The sequence below is a fragment of the Crocuta crocuta genome, unplaced genomic scaffold, assembly GCF_008692635.1.
Source record: "Crocuta crocuta isolate KB4526 unplaced genomic scaffold, BGI_CrCroc_1.0 scaffold9, whole genome shotgun sequence".
Lineage (NCBI taxonomy): Eukaryota > Metazoa > Chordata > Mammalia > Carnivora > Hyaenidae > Crocuta > Crocuta crocuta.
The window spans coordinates 1,674,523-1,697,238 of NW_027551567.1; the positions used below are offsets into that span (position 1 = coordinate 1,674,523).

General features: G+C 40.6%; 1 protein-coding gene across 2 annotated transcripts in view; it reads left to right on the forward strand.

The window, feature by feature from the left end:
- Nucleotides 1–22,716, forward strand: part of MDN1 (midasin AAA ATPase 1) — a 166,802-nt gene that overhangs the window by 137,921 nt on the left and 6,165 nt on the right. Inside the window, exons 80-97 of one of the 2 annotated variants that reach the window (XM_077750370.1) lie at nucleotides 46–272; nucleotides 1,047–1,202; nucleotides 1,604–1,773; nucleotides 2,539–2,700; nucleotides 4,415–4,552; nucleotides 8,224–8,365; nucleotides 9,643–9,818; nucleotides 10,374–10,523; nucleotides 11,038–11,182; nucleotides 13,722–14,044; nucleotides 14,527–14,700; nucleotides 15,787–15,888; nucleotides 16,592–16,793; nucleotides 17,930–18,094; nucleotides 19,627–19,790; nucleotides 20,490–20,579; nucleotides 21,463–21,578; nucleotides 22,174–22,348. In XM_077750370.1, coding sequence (XP_077606496.1) covers nucleotides 46–272; nucleotides 1,047–1,202; nucleotides 1,604–1,773; nucleotides 2,539–2,700; nucleotides 4,415–4,552; nucleotides 8,224–8,365; nucleotides 9,643–9,818; nucleotides 10,374–10,523; nucleotides 11,038–11,182; nucleotides 13,722–14,044; nucleotides 14,527–14,700; nucleotides 15,787–15,888; nucleotides 16,592–16,793; nucleotides 17,930–18,094; nucleotides 19,627–19,790; nucleotides 20,490–20,579; nucleotides 21,463–21,578; nucleotides 22,174–22,348 — 2,977 coding nt within the window. The remainder of the gene's footprint in view (nucleotides 1–45; nucleotides 273–1,046; nucleotides 1,203–1,603; nucleotides 1,774–2,538; nucleotides 2,701–4,414; nucleotides 4,553–8,223; nucleotides 8,366–9,642; nucleotides 9,819–10,373; nucleotides 10,524–11,037; nucleotides 11,183–13,721; nucleotides 14,045–14,526; nucleotides 14,701–15,786; nucleotides 15,889–16,591; nucleotides 16,794–17,929; nucleotides 18,095–19,626; nucleotides 19,791–20,489; nucleotides 20,580–21,462; nucleotides 21,579–22,173; nucleotides 22,349–22,716) is intronic. The other variant, XM_077750369.1, reaches the window with a different exon arrangement.

Consider the following 22,716-nt stretch of genomic DNA (forward strand, 5'->3'; position numbering starts at 1 on the left):
TGGCAGCCCCTTCCTCTCAACATTATTGAATTTCTGTTGTTGCAGGAAAGATTTTGAAGTTTGCTCTTCTGGGCTGAGTTGCCTGTCCCAAGTGTCCATTCATTTGCAAGAACTGGAGTCCTTGTTCATTATTCCAGGGATGGAAGTTGAGCAAACAGACCAGCAAATGGCATTAGTTGAGAGTCTGGAATATTTAAGAGGAGAAATCAGTAAAGCCACAAATGACTTTACTTCCTGGAAGACACATCTACTTGCTTCAGGAAGCCAAAGTGGTAAGACTGTCTGTCATTCAGCAAGGGAGTCAAAGCCCGGTGTGGGGGTGATGTCTTAGAGATTTAAGTCTAGACTATCTTAAAGACACATTATGTTTTGTTCCAGACGTATCTCTGCAGGGTTCTGAGGCAGGCAGGTGTGGTTGGAACCCCCAGCTCTTAACTCTGTCTCATTTCTCTTTCTTAAAGTTTATTCATTTATTTTGAGAGAGAAAGAGAGGGAGAGAGAGAATCCAAGCAGGCTATGCACTGTCCGTGCAGAGCCTGATGTAGTTCTCAAACTCATGAATCATGAGATCATGACCTGAGCCAAAATCCAGACTTGGACTCTCAACCATCTGAGCCACCCAGGTGCCCCTCTGCCTTATTTCCTTGAGTACCTTGCCTTTGAATTGATCATGTCACTTTGTAGCACACATGCAGGGAGGCAGCACAGGCTCACTCACTGTTAACAGACAATTAATTCTCTTAGACTAGGCCTGATATTTGGACTAAATTGGTGGTTATACACACCATCTTAACTGTTTTCATATCTTTGGCATTCTTTTAGCAGAACTTTCAATAAAAGACGATTAACTTGTAATTCATGTTAGCAGGGAATGTGTCTCATTCATCTTTGTATTCAGCACAGTTTGACACTGTGACTCACTTGTAGTAGGTGGCTAACAGGTGGGTGTTTGTAAAAATAACAAGTGAGGATTGTTAATGAATTCCAGAGGCACTGAAGCAAGTGACTGGGGTTTTTTGTTTGTTTTGCACCTTGTTACTTACTAGGAAACCAAATGTTAGAGGAAGGGTTTGTGGAAGATTTTTCAGAACAGGTGGAAACTGCCATCCGGGCCATCCTTTGTGCCATCCAGAACTTAGCAGAAAGAAACAGTAAAAAGACAGAGGAGAACACTGACTCGACAAGACCAGAAGAAGAAGGTGGTATGTCTGAAATCAAGCAAAAACTATTTTTATACTTGATTTAATTTTTAAATTTCTTTTTGTGGCTAAATATATTTTTAAATCTTTAAAAATGTGTGTTTATTTTTGAGAGAAAGAAAGAGTGCAAGCAGGGGAGGGGCAGAGAGAGAGGGAGACACAGAATCCGAAGCAGCTTCCAGGCTCTGAAACTGTCAGCACAGAGCCTGATGCGGGGCTAGAACCCATGAACCACAAGATCAAAACCTGAGCCAGAGTCAGATACACACCCAACTGAGCCACACAGATGCCTCTTTTTGGCTAAATATTTAAGGATAGATGTTGGGAATGATGACTGCATGAATGGAGATGAAAAGGGTTTATTTTGTGTTACTCATTATGTCTTCCTTTTCTGTGCATGAAAGAGGCAGCAGGCTTAGAGGGACTGCAGTCAGGACATCTAACAAAACTCTTAGAGGATGACTTGTGGGCCGACGTGAGCGCTCTGCACGTGCAGAAAATAATTTCTGCCATCTCTGAGCTGTTGGAGAGGCTGAAATCGTACGGCGAAGATGGCATGGCAGCAAAGCACACGGTAACCAGCAGTTCTTCACAAGCTTCTTGCCTTCCAAAGTGGGTTTCACTTTGCTCCATGTAGGTGGTCCCGAAGCAGGCCGTTGATGGCAAAAATCACTAAGCATTTGGTTTCTTTATGCAAGCAGGTAAACACGACTCACAGACTGAAAAGTTTAGAGCTTGCTAGCTGAGGGTCACAGTTGCAAGATGCATAGATGCAGCCCAGGGTATCTATCTTGGGATTCTTTCATACCCTAACCATACATTCCTGGGTGTTTGATGTTAATGGTGGGTGTTGCTGCTGTCGACTAATGAATGGCCACACTCTGCAGATACCATTCCCTTCATAACAAGCTAGCAAAGGGGGAAGTTGGCACCTCCATGATACTCCAGAGAAGCATCTTATGTTGTGGGACGTTGTAAGACTGTAGCATTGACTCCAGTGCTGACTTTGGTTCTGAACAGAATTCTTTTATAAACACCTTATTTTAAAAAAACATCTTGTTGACTAAATGGAACATAACTGACAGAATTTAAAGTGTACTTTTGTGAAGGTTTGTGTGAAGATGGAAGAAATATCAGTGAGTAGAGGCGTGTGTGTGTGTGAGTGAGAGAGAGAGAGAGAGAGAGAAGATATACATAAAACTTACCATTAGTGGCATTTAGTGCATTCACAACATGGTGCCACTCTTGTTACTGTCTAGTTCCAGAACATTTTTTATTACAGAGAAAACCCAGCACCCATTATGTAGTGTGAGCAGGCCTTGTGATCTTTTCCCCGCAGTTCTTCAGCCAGTCCTGCTGCTTGTTGGTGCGTCTGGTGCCCATGCTCTCCAGGTACTCAGACCTCGTCCTCTTCTTCCTGACCGTGTCTTTGGCAACTCACCGTAGCACTGCGAAGCTGCTCTCTGTTCTTGCCCAGGTCTTTACGGAGCTTGCCCAGGAGGTAAGACTTTATGTGAAGCACTTTGCTGTAGCCAGTACCAAATACTCGGGAGCCACTAGTGCTTTGTTTCACAGGCTTTTATTTTGGACCTTCGCAAATAGCAGGAGGTGATTTGCTCTCCCTGTGGATTTTTCAGGGCTTTGTCCAGCACCCTTTTGCTTCACCTGTTACCACTAAGGTCTTCGAACCAGCAGGCCCCCCACTGATGAGCTCCCTACACTGTAGAGGCCATCCTGAGCCTTAGTCTCCTCATTTTACGAATGAGAGCTGCCTACACTCCTTGGCATTTTTATGAGAACTACCTTCAATTGAATATATATTTATTGTTTTGTTTTGATTTCCTTAGTATTTTAAGATTTTCTCCAAATCTAAGTACAATCCTGTTGAGAGTCACTTGAAGATAGGAATTTACAAACTAAAGATGGGGTCTAGGCTTCTTATAAATAGTTAAGAGTTCTTAGTTCGTGTATCTGGACTATTAGAAAGGGTTTTAAAATGAAAGGCAAGCCCATGCAGTGTATGCAGAGGATAAGTGTGTGTATGTGTTGAGTAACAAATAAATGAGTGTCTTATTTGCTCCTTCTGTCTGATGGGCACTGAGCCAGTCTCACATCCCATCACACACACCTTATGCGAGACAGCGGTTCAACAGTGTGTGGTGAGGATACCCTGAGATTTGGGTCAATTCTGTTTGTCCACTTGTGCGATTGCTGTTGTCTGACAGGTTTTAGAATGACTTTGGCCTGTGTTTTGGAGTGAGGTTTGGAGGTTTTAATATAAGCAAAGTGTTGGGAGCCCTTTGGCTATTCCCGATGTAGCTACTGTAGTGATGTGTGCCCTGCAGAAGGACCTCTGAGTCTCTGCCTTGTAAGGTCGTATTCTGCCCATACCTAAACTTATCTTAAATGTTTATTTATTTATTTTTGAGAGAGAGAGAGAGAGTGCAAGAACATGTGGGGGAAGGGCAGTGAGAGAGGGAGACAGAGAATTTCAAGCAGGCTTTGTGGTGTCAACACAGAGCCTGATACGGGGCTCAGACTTATTAACACTTCGTGAGTGTTTCTGTCTGACCTGTTCTTGACTCTAGACCCCTGTGTCAGGGTGCCTTGGCAGAAAATAGCTGAGGCCAGATGTGGCGGCTGTTTTAGCTCAAGAGTTGAAGGAGGGGCATATTTTTTATATTAAGACTAACATTTTACTTGAGAAGCACCATACCACATTTTCTTCAATTTTTGAAGTAAAAATGAAATCTGCTATGGCAGCTGTTTCAAGTTGCCGAGCCTCCAGGGTTACACATCTTTGCTCCCTCCTCTCTCTCCTCTCAAGCTTACTAATTTGAGAAGTAAATAAAGAATGACAAAATCCCTTTGGGATTTAGACATGGAGAGATTCTACCCTTGCTCAATGACTTGCACCTAAATACTGTCCAGATAGAATTCATTCAGATTTTTGTTTTGCCAAATGAAAAATTACCACACACTAAAGGGCCTCTACAGAGTTGAAACCTGATATGTTAAATCTGATGTCAAGCTTTGAAACTACATAATAACTGTTATCAATGAAGAAAAGAATATCAAAAGTTTACTGTATATATTTCCATCAGATTTAAAAGTATTGAACTGAAAAAAGCTAACAATTTTTTTTCTGTATCAAGACTGGAAATCCTTTTTTTAAATTGCTTCTGTGCTTAACTGTTCACTCTTTTATTTTTAAGGGATTTTGCCTGCCCAAAGAATTCATGGAAGATTCAGCAGGAGAGGGAGCAACTGAGTTCCATGATTATGAGGGAGGTGGAATTGGGGAAGGCGAGGGCATGAAAGATGTGAGTGACAAGATTGAAAATGAAGAACAGGTATGTTTTCATATGCGTGAAACATGCATACAGTTTACAAAAGCTCACTCCCCTTTCCCTTTCTTTTCAGTATTAAGTTTTACACATGAATGTTATTACTAAGTTAATGGTTTCAAGCTGTGATCCATGGAGCCCTAGGAACACTAAAGCTTTAGGGAGTCAAGTATAAATAAAAAGCCTACAGACCAAGGAACTTTGTAGCTCAGTCATTAGTTATGGTTATAATTTAAAAGGGAAATGATTTAAAATTTTGGGGTTTATTTTACTTTTGTTTTTTTTAAACGTTTATTCATTTTTGAGAGAATAAGACAGAACATGAATGGGGGGCAGAGAGAGAGGGAGACACAGAATCTGAAGCAGGCTCCAGGCTTTGAGCTCTCAGCACAGAGCCCTATGTGGGGCTCAAACCCACAAACCACGACCTGAGCCGAAGTCAAACACTTAACCGACTGAGCCACCCACGCACCCCAAAATTTTATTTAAAAAAATTTTTTTTTAATGTGTATTTCTGAGAGAGAGAGAGAGAGGGACAGACAGACAGACAGACAGACAGGGTGAGCAGGGGAGGGTCTGAGAGAGAGGGAGATAAAGAATCTGAAACAGGCTCCAGGCTCTGAGCTAGCTGTCAGCACAGAGCCCGATGCGGGGCTCGAACCCACGAACCATGAGATCATGACCTGAGCTGAAGTTGGATGCTTAACTGACTGAGTCACCAAGCGCCCCCAAATTTTGTTATGTTAAGTGGGGAGGTCTTTGTGGATGATTTTCTAGAGTATTTTTGGTAGTGGTTTATTGAAAGATAAAAAACGAGGCTATTTTAACTGACCACTGCATTAAGTAATAATGCCGTTGTTTACTATTAATAGGTTTTATTTTATATCTTTAAGACCCGTTGAAAAATTTTAGTCTATATCGTCTTTTGGTTGGAATCAAGAATGTTTTGGAAATAGATGACTTGGGCTAAGATTTATCCAGAGGATATAGGAGTGCTGATTCATAGGGGCACATGTACCCCAGTGTTCATAGCAGCACTTTCAACAATAGCCACATTTGGAAAGAGCCTAAATGTCCATCAACTGATGAATGGATAAAGACGATGTGGTTTATATACACAATGGAATACTACTTGGGCAATGAATGAAGAATGAAATCCTACCATTTGCAACAACATGGATGGAACTGGAGGGTATTATGCTAAGTGAAATAGAGAAAGACAGATAACATATGTTTTCAGTCATGTGTGAAACTTGAGAAACTTAACAGAAGACCATGGGGGAAGGGAAGGAGAAAAATTATTTCAAACAGAGAGTGAGGTAAACTGGAAGAGACTCTTAAATACAGAGAATAAATTGAGGGTTGAAGGGGGAGTGCAGGAAAGAGGGAAAAGTGAGTGAAGGGCACTGAGAAGAGCACTTGTTGGGATGAGCACTGGGTGTTGTATGTTAACTAACTTGACAATAAATTATATTAAAAAAACGTAAAATATTTTACTAGAAAAAAATAAAGCTGAGGGGCAGTTGGGTAACTTAAAAAAAAAAAAGTGTGTGAGCAGGGCAAGAGCAGAGAGAGAGAGAGAGAGAGAACTTCAAGCAGGTTCCACATTGTCAGTGTAAAGCCTGACGTGGGGCTTAATCTTGTGAACTGCGAGATCACAACCTGAGCTGAAATCAAGAGTTGGATGCCCAACCACCTGAGCCACCCAGGCACCCCTGTTGGCTTTTTTAAAATGCCTATCTCATTTGGAAATGAGTGGGTTTTTTTGTTTGTTTTGTTTTTGTTTTTGTTTTTACATATTAGCACTTATTTAGATTTATCAACTGTGACTTGAAGAACAAGAGATAATGAAATTTCTTGGGGCACTTGGTGGCTCAGTCGATTGAGCGTCCGACTTTGGCTCAGGTCATGATCTTGTATTTGTGGGTTCGAATCCCGTGTCCGGCTCTGTGCTAACAGCTCAGAACCTAGAGCCTTCTTTGGATTCTGTGTCTCCCTCTCTCAGCCCCTCCCCTGCTCACATTCTGTCTCTGTCTCTCAAAAAATAAAACATTAAAAATTTTTTTTAAGGAGATAATGGGGAGCACCTGAGTGGAGTAGCTCAGTTGGTTAAGTGTACTACTTCGGCTCAGACCGTGATCTCATGGTTAATGGGTTCGAGCCCCCATTGGGCTCTGTGCTGACAGCTTGGAGCCTGCTTGGAATTCTGTGTCTCCCCTCTCTCTTCCTCTCCCCCACTCATGCTCTGGCTCTGTCTGTCTAAAATGAGTAAACATTAAATAAAATTTTAAAGAGATAATGGAATTTCTTTTTAGCGCCTATATTCGAAGTCTAAAGCAGACCATAAATTTTTATTTAAGATATGGTTATAACTATTAAAACTAAAGGGCCAAGCCAATTCAAACTTACTCTCATCCTTTGAAGGGAAAAGTGGAGGAAAAAAATCGTGTTATGCTAGTGTTGATGTGGTAGAACTCTGCTTAATACATAATATATTTCTTTTTTATTTGCCACGTCTCTATTTCTCAAATTTAACTTTGTCAAAGGTACTTTTCTCATGGAGAAAAGATAAAAATGAAATTTAATAGAAAGGTGCAATCGAATGTGAAAAACATTAAGTGGATTAAAAGTTATCAGAGCAATTTGGCAATATCTCATAGATTTTACATTGTGTGTATTCTTTGACCAAGGAATTCCATGTTTCCTGATAGAAATGCTAATGTTTTTTTACTCAAGTATATTCACTATAATATTATTTATAGTGGTAAAATTATAAAAGAATCTAAATATTTATCAAGAGGGAATTATTTAAATTATGTTACCATCCATGCAGAACAAGGTTATAAGTTAGAATGAAATAGTTTTATATATATCAGCATAGAAATGTATCTAAGAGACATTTTTTCAGTTAAAAGAAAAGTAGAATGCCAAACAGTTTGTGAAGGTATGGTCCCTTTTTGTTTCAAAAGATATTGGGAGGCAGGTGTTGCTACAGATTGCCTGTATTACTAAATGTGTGTTGGTGTCTTCATGGTTAAAAAGATGCACCAGAATGTTACTGGTGCTGAATCCTTTGGGAGGAGGATGGTGGTGCCATGGGAAACTGACTCTTTCTGTTTTGCTTAGAATTCTTTTAATGACATTTTATTACTTTTGTATTTTAAAAAAGCATTTTTAAAAATCCAACCATAATGAAAGAACAATCAGAAATCTTTGGCCCAAATATCACATAGAGTATATAGGAATATATAGTTTAAGGGAAAGTGGACAAAATTACATTGAGTTACTGTCTATGAGAAACTAAAGTGATAAAAATATTAAAGATCTGGACAATATAATAAGATTGAATATTTTTAAGAACGCATATTCTTTTTTTTTAAGACTGCATATTGTTTTTAAATCTGGATTTTTTAAAACAATTCACATGAAGAAAAACTTCAACAAAATTCTATATTCTTTAATCACAATGCAGTAAAACTGGAAATTACAGATATATTAAAGCAAACCAGAATTTATTGTGTATGGTTATCTCTGTTGGTTCTCCTTTTTTCTCTCTCCAGAGATAACTTTATATCATTAATGTTGGCATTTATGTATTTCTATTTTATTTAGAGTTAAATAAACATTAGTAAAGTTACAATGTTTATTTATGTTGTCTATAACACTTTCTGCTGTAGGCAGAAGATACATTTCAGAAAGGTCAAGAAAAGGATAAAGAAGATCCTGACTCAAAATCAGACATTAAGGGCGAGGATAATGCCATTGAAATGTCAGAAGACTTTGATGGGAAAATGCATGATGGGGAACTTGAAGAAAAAGGTTTGAGATTGTCACTTCATTCTTGTTTTTAAAAAATATTTTATCTAGGAAATCACACGTTCTCAATGAGGAGCCTATTATAATCTTTTGGAACCAAGTTTATTACTCTGCATAACTGCAGATGAAACCTCAGCATGCTCATTTTCATCACCATCTCCATGGAGGCAGAAATCCAGAGTCCATTCTGGAGGTTCTCCTGAGCAAGCTAAGACACTGACTGGTATTTTGGCTGCCTCACGTGCTATATGCAATGACTTCCCCTTCAGGGAACCTTGAGGGAACAAGGAGAGAGATCCCTGACAGACCTTGGCTTTCAGCTTATAAGTAAATTATTCAGGGTAGTTTCGTTTCGTTTCTTTTTTTTTTTTTTCCAGGGTAGTTTTTTAAAAAAAAAAAAAAAACTTAAAAATTTTTTTAAATAATAGATGTTTGTTATAGATTATTTGGAACAAAAATGCAGGAGTAAAATAGATAGCCCTTAGGCTTACCAGCCAAACTATTTAATTAATTTTAGTTTATTTCTAAATAAACCAGAGACCATAAATAGTTCTATAGTCAGCTTTTTTAACTTAACATATAAATGTTTCGCTTTCATTACAAATGGTTTGAGAATATGGTATTTTAAAGCACATCGTCACCTGTCTTGTTTGTACCATAATTCAGCTATGACCCCTAAATTTCTCTCCAGAGCTTAATTTGAGATATTGTGTCTTATTTTAAGTGAAGATCTTGCAGAAATGAAAGTTGACCTTAGAGAAGAAAAGCATATATGCTTGCCTAAGTAGCATAAGAATGTAACCTTTGTCACAGTAGACCTTGAGCAAAAACAATTGCAAGAAATTTTGATTGAGTTAGACATGTGATTTTGAAACATGGTCAAGATAGAAGTGTATAGTATTTTGGAGATGGGGAGGAACCTTGGAAATCCTGTAGTTCAGCTCTCATTTCATAGATAAACCAGAGCCCATTAAAGTTGCTGAATCTCATAATGAATATTACCCCCAGCACCAGAGGTGGACACCCTCTGACAGCTATTCCATTACCCTTCTCTTTGTTAATACCACACATCACAGACTTCTTTTTTCCTTCAAATAGTTTGCCGAACATAGTAGGACTACTTCAAGAGATCTAAAGGCCTGTGCAGTGTCTGTAAAATGCAAGCAGTAAACCTCAGGTGGGGCACTTGCCAGGCAGTGGGTCCATGCCTCTTCTGCACATGGCCCAGTCAGGTTGGGGATTTGCCTAACTCTAAGCAAGCTCAGTGCCTTTCCTTTCAGAAGAAGATGATGAGAAATCAGATAGTGAAGGTGGAGACCTGGATAAACAGATGGGCGATCTGAATGGTGAGGAAGCTGACAAACTAGATGAGAGACTTTGGGGTGATGATGAGGAGGAGGAAGATGAGGAAGAAGAAGACAGTAAAACTGAAGAAACAGGACCAGGAATGGATGAGGTAATTAAAAGATTATCCCCACCCTGTAGTCCCCAGCTTGAGAGGAAACAGTCTTCCCACCAGCTATCACTCCCTCTCATTTACTGCTCTTCCTTTTCTATTTCTTCTTTCTTCCATTCCTCTTTTTTCTTCTTTGTTTTCTCTGTCTTACTTGATTGTATTCAGAGCTAAAAGAGTAGCCTGGCCTGGGCTATCCCACGTGTTATGGAGGAGGGAAATAAAGAAAACTGGGCGAATGCTCTTATTCTGCTGCTGGCCACTGAACTTCCCCACCCCTCTGCTTAGGAGAAATCAGGGCTGGGTGTGACACTGCAGCAGCACAGTGTGACCCACCCCACTGTTCACACACCTGCTAATACTGCTGCCATCTGGACGAAGCCAGAATGTTCTTCCCAGGTCATGGACGACGCCCTGTCAGCTGGATGTTCCAGAGAATAGGCTCAATAGACAGACATTATACATGTCTAAGAGCTAGTTTAGGTAGAATCAGCCTATGTGAAAGCAGTTTCTTAGACTGAGAGTAATGATTTTGTTTTTCCTTCCTCTGATATTTAGGAAGATTGTGGACTTGTTGCCAAAGATGACAGCTTGGATGCTGGGAAGTCAAACAGAGATAAAAACCAAGATAAGAAGGAAGAAAATGAAGAAGCAGAAGTTGCTGATGATAGACAAGGCCAAGACAAAATTAATGAACAAATAGATGAGGTAAGTAATGAGGGTTTGAATCCAATCTGCTCCTGATTCAAGATCAGGGCTGCTCACACAGCTCCTGGGAGTCTCAAGACATTTTTTTCCTATTCATCATTTCCCCATTGCCTGAGAAAAGAACATGTTATAAAGTCTCTCAACAGGACATAAAATATATAACTATTGGTTGCTAATGAGGTAGTCTTCATGCTGTTTGGGCTCATGCTAGAGTTTGGAAGCTAAGTTCTATGATTCTTTTCTCTTTATCTTCTCATAAATTTCAGTTTCCTTTGAAATTTAAGTAACACAGTACCTCTTATCGGTGTAGCACCTGCACAGTGTGTGAAGTTTGAAAATCCAACATGAAAATTCTAGAAACATCAGTAAAATTCTAATGTGTGGGAGAAAGTTTTGGGAAGAAATCTTGTATTCCCTTAGCATAAGTGCTTAGAACTAATTACATGTGAATGCTACTTTTTAAAAAAATGTTGATTTTTTTTTTTTTCCCCCTCTGCTCTCTCCATTGTCAAAGAGGGAATATGATGAGAATGAGGTGGACCCTTACCATGGCAATCAGGAAGAGCTGCCAGAACCTGAGGCCTTGGACCTTCCAGACGACTTGAACCTAGACAGTGAAGACAAGAATGATAGTGAGGACACAGACCAAGAAGAAGGAGGTGTGTCTTTTAAAACCTAAAGAGACCAGTTGGAACTCCCTGAAAATGAGCAGTAACTATGTCTTCAGGCCATATTATGACCAGGTCATAAATCATGTCTGGTCAGCTCAATTCCAGTTTGAGAAAATTATTTGCCTTTTCTCTATAGTGTTTCTTGCCTGCGTAGACTTAAAACTTAAGCTGAGAAGAATTAAAGTGAACCACCTGGTGTTTGTCATTAATTTCCCCTCCTGTCCTGTGTCTTAGTGCTACAGTACCCAGGTGATGGTTCATCACCCAAAGCTTCATTTCCCCACCGCTGTCTCGATGCCCCACCTCATGGGTTGATGTGAACCCTGCAGTCTGGGTATATCCCGGCCTCTTGCGAAGCCTTGTTACAGCATTCTTAGGGAAATGATTGTTTCAGTTATTGATTGCTGTGCTTATGTCGTGTGTCTAGTTTGAAATATGAAGTCATTTTAGTGAGGTATGAAATTGAATAATCAAGAAATCACATGGCACTTGACAATAATCTGCCTGTCACCTATTGTTCAGTTTGAGTGACTTCCCTAGGGAGAGCTGTCTCATATTGGAAGCATTACATAGTGCCCCTGTAACAGAAGGTCCTCAGTCATGGTGGGTATCCAAAGAGAAAAATATGTGCTAGCCTCACTCTGCTTCATAATGAATCAGTTACCTATTTAGAAAAGCTATTAAAAAAATTTTTTAGCACCATATTGGAGAGGTGCCTGGGTGGCTTAGTTGGTTGAGAGTGACTCTTGATTTCAGCTCAGGTCATGATCCCAAGGTTGTGGGATCAAGCCGTGCTTCAAGCTCCTTGCTGTGTGGAGCCTGCTTAAGATTCTCTCTCTCCCTCTCCCCTGTTCACCCATGTTTTCTCTCTCAAAAAAACAAAACCAAAGCACCATATTGGAACAAAATTAGCAAGTTACAAAAGAATAAGAGATACCATTTATGTAAAAACTTAATACAATACTGTATATTGTTAATGTGTACATCAAGTGTAGGAAAATATCAAAATAAAACATGACTTCAGGTTATGTTGATCTCTGAGGAAGTAGGAAGGGCAAAGGCATCCAGAATCCAGATAGTTGTACACAGAACCATTTGTTTCTTAAAAACAAGTGACAGAAGTTTGGTACAAATACGGCAAAATGTTCACATGAAACAAATCTAGGAGGTAAGTATATGGGTCTTTTTACTTTATTTTGTTTTGCTTATTTTATAATACTTATTTTTAGAGTGAAGAGTGAGAGAGAGAGTGAGTATGAGTTGCGGGAGGGACAGAGAGAGGGGAGACAGAGTCTAAAGCAGGATCCAGGCTCTGAGCTGTCAGCAGAGAACCTGATGTGCGGCTCAAACCCACGAAACGTGAGATCATGACCTGAGCTAAAGTCGGACGCCCAACTGACTGAGCCACCCAGGTGCCCTGGCTCTTATAATTTTAAAATGCATTTTCCATGTTTAAAGTATTCAGTAGTTAAAAAAATAATAAATTAATGAAATTGCTATTTAACCAGAATCATTTGGTTGAAGATTTCATAGAGGCTTTCCTCATGCTAAGAACAGGTCTTCAGTCTTTGAATCTCTGGCTTTTTTTTTTTTAATTTTTATATAATTTTATTAAAAAAGGAAAAGAAAATTTCCCAACATCTATAAAGGCCATACTTCTTACATTAAATTCTAGCTGACTTTTTAAGCACTGAATAAGTTGTTGCCTCAGAGCCCATTTCATTACCATATAATTTTTGAATTTGACTTCAACCTTAAATTCAACAAGTAAGCCAGCATAAAATTAAGAAAATTAAAAATCCATTGAGAGTGTAATAGCTGTTTGCTCTAGAAAAACACCCAAACTCACTTTAAGCTATTGTGTATGTAAATTAAGAAGCTATTATTTTAAATAATTATTTGCTAACAATGTAACTGTGATTTCTGAAGTGTCCAAAGTATAGGAATGTTCTCTTAAATAAAATTTTTCCAAATAAGATGGTTTCCTTTCAATGTATGTTGTATTTTCTGTGTATGATAAAGAAGGACATAGACCAGTTATTCCCAAAGATAATATCATTTCCTATTGTTGTTGTAAAATATTCCTATTGTTTTGGCATCTCTCGGGATTTTTTTAGTGGATTACTTAGAGTTTGTTAATGAATGCACCATCCAAAAAATTGTATGTAACATACAAGTATGCTTTAGAGCAGGTGTGGACAAAACTTCTGTAAAGGGTCAGGTAATAAATATCAGACTTTACAGGCCATAAACTGAGACAGAGGTTGCAGAAATTCCGTTCTGCTCTTGTAGTAGTGTGAGAGCAGCCATAGGCAATACAGATTGGGTGGGGCAAATACATAGGTAAGCAAGTAGATGTGGCAGTATTCCATTAAGACGTTATTTACAGAAATATGTCGGCCAGATTTGGCTCTTGGGACATAGTTTGCCAGTTCTTGGCTTGAGACTAATTACACACCTGTGTAACTCCATCCCATGTTAAATCATGTTAAATTCGGTGTTCTTTCTTTTTGTTGTATCTATCCAGAAGAGAATCCTTTGGAAATTAAAGAAAAGCCAATGGATACTGAAGAAGCAGGTCATGAAGCTGAGGAAATAAAGGAAGAGACTGAGGCTGACCACAATGAAGGTCAGGGTCAACCTGAACCTGAAGAAGGCCCCAGTGAAGATGACAAGGGCGTGGGAGAAGAAGGGATGGATACAGGAACTGATGACCAAGATAAAGATTCTGCTGAACATCCTGAAGAAAACTCAGAGGATGAGCGTCAGTCTCTGGAAGACAAGGACAAGGAAGCCAGTGACGAAAATGCAGAGAATGGTGTTCCTGTTGACCAGGGTCTCCAGCCCCAGGTATTGTGGGGTCTCTGGCTTGTCTCATGTTAAAAATGATAGTGAGGCAGAGGGGCACCTGGTTAGTTCAGTCATTTAAGCATCCAACTTCAGGTCAGGTCATGATCTTGCAGTTCATGAGTTCAAGTCCCACATCAGGCTCTGCACTAGTGGTGCAGAGCCTGCTTGGGATCCTCTATCCCTGTCTCTTTGCCCCTTCCCCACTTGCACTCTCTCTCTCTCAAAATAAATAAATGAACTTAAAAAAAAAAAAATAGTGCAGAGTAGAGGTTACCTTATTCTGATCAGAATCTTTAGGATACTTCTCTATCACCAGGTGGTGCTGTTGAGCAGCTTTAAGTTTCCCTTGTAGACCCTTTCTGGCCATTACCCGCTTTGTAGACTCCCCATGGTGAGCAGTGGGACACCTGCCTGTTATAGCAGCCCCCTGCCTCATATTCTTCCCCCAGAGGATTTTAATGTGGTGTTTGCTTACCCTGCAGAAGCAGGAAGAAGAAGAAGGCAGCAGGGAGAGCTCTGACACAGAGGAGCCGGTGCCAGAGGCCACAGAGAGGGAAGAACATGACTCCTGCGGGCAGACCGGGGTGGAGAATGTGCAGAGTGCACAGGCTGTGGAGCTGGCCGGGGCCGCACCCGAGAAGGAGCAAGGAAAGGAGGTGATAGGCCCTCACTGCTTTTGCCAGCTGCCTCTGTTGGGGGTGGGGGGAGTCTCTCTTCCCTGTGTGAAATGACCCATTTAGCTGTAGTTGGTTTGTGTGTGATATTGTTTTGTTGTTGACATCTAAAAGATTGTCTCTTATTCTTTGGGAAATGATCGGATACCTTCTTTTATATGCCTCTGGGAAGAAACCCTAGACTATTTGCTACACAGTATAGTTAAATATTGTGCTTAATGAGAAAAAGCTATTTGACTTAGAGTTCTTTGTGGGAGAACAGGTTCATGTTAATTTTTAGAATGCTCCCAAGGAAGGAAAGGTTACATTTAGACTTCATGTAGTAATATGCCTCAAATAGTGTTTCCTTTTCCTTGCTGTTCACCAAGCTCTAAAAGTTTTAATTTAAAAAGCAAAAGCTCTTCTTTATTCCTTGAGCTGAGTAATATGCTGTGTATGGCCACAGTCGGGGTGACTGGCATGCTATGGAAAGAGCACTGAAAGTCAGAGGAGCTGCTCTGGTGACCCTTGACAACTCCTTACGCCTCGTTGAACGCAGTTCTCACACCATAATAACACCTGTTTATACTTCTTGTACCCCCTCCACTGTGTTTATTGAGCGCCCATTAGGCAGGTGTGAAGCATTTTCATTATTCAGGTCCTCACAGTATTCCTGTAAGATAGCCGGTTATTGTTCTTAGGACGTTCTCCATTTTCTATTTGAGTTAAGCTGCAGTAAAGTGAAATGACAGTCTCAAGGGCATATAGCTAGCTGGTTGATGGCAGAGCCTCGTTTCTAGTCGAGGTCTATCCTGCCTTCAGAGTGAGCCATAACTGTCCTGGAAACAAGGAACTAATCAGTCTTACCCAACGAAGTCACTCAAGAGGGTAACATATCTGGATCTAGATGCTCCTGTTCTTGCCCACAGGCCAGGCCTTACTCCTGGCTCAGTTCCGGAGCAGGGAGGCAGGTGTATTATGTGACTCTTGAGAGGAGAATAATAGAGAAGCTGTGCGAAATACAGCTCAGTAAGCAGGTGTTTGTACAGCATCTTCCACCCTCATTCTCTCATGGCTTGGATTTCCCAGGAACACGGGAGTGGAGCTGCAGATGCAAACCAGGCAGAAGGTCATGAATCCAACTTCATTGCTCGATTGGCTTCCCAGAAACAGACGAGGAAGAACACACAGGTCTCTGTCCCTCTTCAGCTAAACTTAGGTGAAGGCTGCATGTGAAAAGGATGCACTAAGTGTAGCAGTTTTTTTAAAAAAGCCATGTCCCCAGGCTTTGTTGTTTCAGCAAAGGTTTGATGATGGCTTCGGTAAGCAGATTAGGACTATGGGGTTTTTCCTGTTGGAAACTGGGGCTTCTTCCGCGTGTGGGTGCATGTACACACATACACAGACACACATAGACAAACACACACACACTCCTCCTTATTCCTGTTACACAGCCTAAGAGCCAGTTGTTGGGTACGGTTGCCCAGGACTAGCTAGTTTTTTTTCCGCTGTCCTTACTTTTCTGTGCTTTAAAAATTAGGATTTTTTTTTAAAACGGGGTATAATTCATGTACATGATATGAAATTCACGTATAAAAAACAATCCCCTAAAAAGCTTCCATCTTATTCCTGTTTTCAAGCCCTCCAAGAGTAAATTGGTGCTGTCAGTTTTGTTTTATAGATATTTTTGCATATGTAACAGATTTCAGATACAAAGTGTATCCTAGAGATCATCATATATTTGTGTATAGATATCTGACTATTCTTTTTAACTGCTGCACTGAATTCCATTTTCGTATGGCTGTACCTAATTTAGTTAATCAGCCTCCTGTGGATAGACATTAGTCTTTTTACCATTACAAAGCTCTAATGGATTTCCTCATATTTCCTGCAGAGTTTCAAGAGGAAACCTGGACAGGCTGACAATGAACGCTCTATGGGTGATCACAATGAGCGTGTGCATAAGCGGCTGAGGACTGTGGATATGGAGAGCCACACTGAGCAGGGGCCAGTCCAGCCCCAGGCCCAGGTGGAGGACGCAGATGCTTTTGAGCACATCAAACAAGGCAGTGACTCTTATGATGCACAGACGTATGGTAGGTTCAGGGAAGCCTTCTCCTTTGCTCACAGAGCTCTCTGAGAGTTTATGCTATATGACTGTGTGCCCAGCAGATGAAGAAACCATCTTAGGGATGGGAAATGCCTATTTAAAATGTTTTTTTTCTAGTAAGAATTATACGGGGAATACAGTTTGGTTTTGGTTATAAAGTATCTGTAGCCAGGTGCAGGTGTTCAAGATTTTAGGGTCTTTTGTAAGTCTTGCTTACAGCTGCCCACATCCAAACCTACTGCTAATCTCCAGGTTTCTGAGACCTGGACATTTCTTCATTGTCACAGTGAGGTCACTTCCTGCAATGACAGGAGCTGTAAACTAGAAATATGTGTTTTTCTCATACGTGAAAAGGGGGGGAAAACACATAAGAAGGGAGTGGTCAGTCATTACTCAGTCTCCCTTTTTAGTTCTTTTGGTGACTTCTTAATGTTTCATTCCTAGTACGTAAACTTGTGTAGATGATATTTATCTTTGAGCATAGTTTCAGAAATGATTGCTCTATCATGAATTACTTTTTTCTCTCCGTCTTCACTTTTTAGAAAAATAAAGCAGTAATAATTGCTACGATGAATTGAGCTCTTACTTTGTACCAAACACTGTATTGAGCCTTTGCTGCATGTTCATGGCATGTTTGCAATAATCTTATAAGCTACGATATTTCCAGTTTATAGACGAACACACTAAGGCCAGACAAATTTAAGAACTTGTCCAAGATCACAGTGCTTGGACATCTTCAATGTTGCTCTTTCTGTGTCCTGTGTTATACACTGATCATTAGAATATCTCCACTCATAACTTGGTAAAGGAGGATAATTCCATTAGCTGCTCTGAGTCATTTGTCCTGCCTGTTTATTCTGGTTCAGTCTCTTGTAATAGCAGTAAAAACCTAGCTAAGCATCCTACTTTTTTGGTGGAGAATAGGCAGTTACATCAATAGGTCAGTAGGGCAATCTGGGGCACAGACAAGCCAAGCACTGTGTTCATGCCATATAGTTGGCCAGCAGGAGAACCAGCATTAATAAGATCTCAGAAGTGAAAAATGACAAAGTATACCCACTCATGATTCCTGTGTTCTGCAAAGACCTAGGCTTTCTATGTGTTTGTGTGCTTTATTGGCAGATGTGGCCAGCAAGGAGCAGCAACAGTCTGCAAAGGATTCCAGCCAGGATCAGGAGGAGGAGATGGAGGATGCTTGCGTGGACACAGAGGAGGAAGAGCTCCAAGCAGCAGACGCGGAGCAGCTGAAGCCAGAGGAGTTCAAGTCAGGGACCACAGCGAGACCCGGTGGGTCCTACGGTGAACAGATCCCTCCTAAGCTCACTTACAGAGGTCACTCTCATGTGGTATAATCTGATCTGGTTTTCTGTCATAACCCATAGCATAGGCGTTCATTTGCCTGTGAAATCCCCACTGTGTCTCACCTGAGAGTCAGAAAGTGGAGAAGTGGCGTTGGAGACACTGTCCTTCAAGGAGACCTCAGAAGCCTGAGTTTCAGGCAGATGCCATCGGTTGTCTTTAAATTTGTAGAAGAAAAAGAATAGGACACTTACTACTTCAGTTATGACAGGAAGACACGCTTTTGGTTATTAAAGAAATGTTTTCAATTGTATGAAAATATACTGTTTTAGCAAAAATGCAGCAAAATCTTTATGGAAATAGAATGAGGAAAATGCATGTGTAAAAGTAACCAAACTTCTTACATATAGTTCCATTTCATAGTTGACCAAGTGCTATTACTGGGAAATTTATCTAAAAAATAAAGACATGCATCTAACACGTTAAGAAATCACTTTATCAGCAGTGCAATAAATACAAGTTCAAAAGAACTTGCCAAATTGAAAAGCCTTTTTTTCCCTGCTTCCTGCCCTATCAGAGATTTTAGAACTATTGACTGTTCTAAGTCAAGAACTATTTTTTTTTTATGTTTTATTTATTTCTGAGAGAGAGAGAGAGAGAGCATGAGCAGGGGAGGGTCAGAGAGAGGGAACTACAGAATCTGAAACAGGCTCCAGGCTCTGAGCTGGCTGTCAGCACAGAGCCCGATGTGGGGCTCAAACCCATGAACCGTGAGATCATGACCTGAGCTGAAGTCGGACGCTTAATCGGCTGAGCCACCCAAGCGCCCCTAAGTCAAGAACTATTGACCATGCTATCATATGATAGTGGGAATGGCATAGCTCTGATGAAAATTCAGAATTCACACTTTGCCTCTTATTCACATTATAGGTTAAGGCATATTATTCATATTTTCTTTACTTCAGTTTCCTCATCTATAAAATGGATCTAGGATTTTATTTTAGTTTTTATTTCTATTTATTTAATTTATTTTTTTAATTTGAGAGAGAGAGCATGCGTGTGCAGGTTGGGGAGAGGGGCAGAGAGTGAGAGAATCCCAAGCAGGCTCAGCACTCAACCTGGAGCCCAGCAGAAGGCTGGATCTCACAAACCGTGAGATCATGACCTGAGCTGAAATCAAGAGTTGGATGCTTAACTGATTGAGCCACCCAGGCACCCCTAGTTTTTATTTTTTGTCAGTGTTCTACAAGCATGTAGTTTAAAGAGTCACATACTACACAGTGTAGTCTCCCCTATTCCCCTCCTTCTCTGTAGAAGAGCCACCTTCGACATCACAGTGGGGAGGAGGGGAGGTCAGGGGAGTAAGAATCGGCAGTGACTGTCCCACAGAGAAAGAACATGTGGAAATGTGCTGGAGATGCAGGAGTGAAGTGTAATTATTAAGATCGGCAGGCAATCTTGGAGGCTCAGTCTTTGTGTAATATCAGGATAAGTGAAACAGTGTCCTTGTATGCAAATAGGCTTTGATGAGATGGAGATGGAGACCCAAGCTGTTAGAACAGAGGAAGACCAAGATCCCAGAACTGACCTATCCCACGGCAGGACAGAGGATGTGAAACCAGAAAGAAGCCGAGATTCGACCATTCACACAGCCCATCAGTTCCTCGTGGACACAGTTTTTCAGGTACTAAAATTTTCACAAATTATTGCTTTAATAAGTTAACAAAATATAATTAACCGCTTTAAAATTTTTGTCTTTAGAACTTCATGGAATATCTGGTCGTTTGGGGGCATCTTATCCTTATCCAAGTGTTTAGGAAAATTAAACAGATCATGCTGTTCTAGCAGCTGATCCCAGGGTCAGTGTGGGTGGTCTGCCCTGACCTGGCTGTGATGGTGAGCCTGGTCCTCCAGCCTCAGGCTCACAGATCTAGATCTACTCTTCCCATGTGGACATGGGACATCTTTGTGTGAGGAGCCTGTAGGTACAATTCAGTTCTTGTTGATGAAGTAGCGAGTATATGGCTTCATGCCTGCTAATTTAGGAAAAGCAGATTTAACTGAGTTGTTTTCCCTAATCATTTGACTTAGTAGCAGTCTAGATTATTCAGAGAACATTGTGATATTGATACCTTTGTGGGTTGTTTTTATTTTGCTGGATAGATTTCTTCTAAATGGTAAAACTTCCTTTATCTTGTCTCTGCAAAAGGGAAGCAGAAGAATAGTTGTCTGGCATCTTCTTATTGTGCCATTAAATTTGCTTATGCTTTGTGTCTCAGGGGATGTATTTGTAGTTCATACTGCTGGGAAGAAGGCAGCCAGTGATACAGGAGTTGGTGATTTCAATCTATGCTGCCTCTTATCTGTGGCTTTCTCTTCTTAGCCCTTTTTAAGAGATGTCAGTGAGCTAAGACAGGAGCTGGAGAAGCAGCTGGAAACATGGCATCCACAGGAATCTGGAAACCCAGAAGAAGTAAGTCACCAGTCCTTTCATAAGATACCTTGATTTTTTTTTTTAAGTTCTAGTAAGCTTAACACATTCTTAGCACTAATTACCTTTGTACAGGGGACTGAGTGTATGAAGACTATAATTACAGTCTGAAGCCTAAGTCTTTCCAGTGCTTTCTGCCTACTTTGCCACTAGATATGTAGCTTAATTAAACCACAGAAAAGCTGATATCTTTATTTCCTTTAATTTCTCTTGCTAGCTCTATGAGAGAACAGATATGACATTGGTTGAGAAATGAGTCAAAATGTGTCATCCTCACAGTAGGCCACCTGGAATATTGCTGGCTGACTTAATGTGGCAGCATAGCTTAATCAGAAGCTGCATTTTTAATGACTTTACATCCTAAATTTACTGTGTTTTCTGTCTTTTATTTTGTGCCTATAAATCATCCTTCCTACTACATACCTGTATGAAGGCTCTGCCATACTTGGAGCTTTGTGTCTGGGAAAGAAGCACACTCATCATTTTTGCTTTTGAAACTTGAGCCTGAGAGCCCACGATTAAGTGGCTGGATCTGCTGGTACCAAAAGTACCCATTCACGGCTCCCCACCCACACAGTGTTCAGGTTATCCTCTTCGTAGATAATGAGAATTAGGTTTTGATTGGTCATGCATTCCAACATTTTCTACCTTGTTGTTTCACCCTCTCTCGTTCGGAATGGTGAGTTGTGGTTTTGGTAAAAGAGACATTTTTAAGGATGTGGACTAGATGGCAGCCTGCTGAGTTAGCTTCTGCTGACAAAGTTCATGTGGGTCATTTTCTGCTACTGTTTCAACCCTCATCTTGCTGTAATGACTTTGGCTGGCTCTGACATTGTAAGGGTCACGTCTAGTGTTGTTGTCACAGGAGAAGGCTGCAGCGGAGATGTGGCAGAGTTACCTGGCCTTAACTGCGCCTCTTTCACAACAGTTGTGTGAACAGCTTCGTCTAATATTGGAGCCTACCCAGGCCGCCAAGCTGAAGTAAGTCTCCTCCACTGGGCACACTCACTGTGCCCCAAAAGGGTGCAGTGTCACCTTTTCCATTGGGCTCAGCCCCTAACCACTTAAAGTGCTGGCTTCTAGGTTGCTATTTATGCTGCACTGATATGTTATTCCATACCCTTTTCCCTGTTCTCTCTAAAAACAAGTGTCTGCGAAGTTTGGTGCGAGTGCAGTTGCTTTGATTCAATAACATCTGATGTGAAAATCAGCAGAGCCTTTGGTGTGTATGGGCTTGATGTACGTGTTACTCACCTAGATCTTTGCAAAGGTTTATCGAAACTCATACTTTCAGATTAGAAAAGACTCTTAAGACTTACTTAGTGCAAACATTTTTTTCTAATTTTTAAATTCTGTCGCAGCTTTCCTGGAAGGACCTAATTATTATTGTCACATACTCAAGCTTTTCTGGCTGCCCTCATTTCTCAGTTGACGATGACACTTGAGTGTGCCAGGTTACTGGTTATTTGGTATTACTGGTTAAAATGTATTATAATGTGATTTTATTCTTTAAAAAACTTATTAAAGGATGAGCAGTTGTTAACTAATCTTTGCCCCATTTGGGTAAATTTAATAGAGGAGACTACCGAACTGGGAAGCGGCTGAACATGCGGAAGGTCATTCCATACATTGCTAGTCAGTTTCGGAAAGACAAGATTTGGCTTCGGAGGACCAAGCCCAGTAAACGCCAGTATCAGATTTGTTTGGCCATTGATGACTCTTCTAGCATGGTAGACAACCATACCAAACAGGTAAGGAAGCACAGCGCCAACTTAAGAAGAAATTAATACCAACCCATGCTCGATGGCTACCTAAAAGTTTTAAGTATGATCTGGCAAAAAGCACTTTGAAATACCAATTACTGTTCTGAGAATGTGCTACTATGTTGGAGAGGACCTAATATTTTAAAATGAGTTCAAAAGGGCATTTTCAGGATATCTCAAATAATTGGTGCCTGTTAGAGACCTTTAAAATTTTTTTTATTTTGAGAGAGAGAGAGAGCGTGTGCGCGCTCGAGTGGGGGAGGGGCAGAGAGAGAGAAAGAGAGAGAATCCCAAGCAGGCTCACTGCTGTCAGCAGAACCCAGCGTGGGGTTTGATTTCATGAACCATGAGATCAT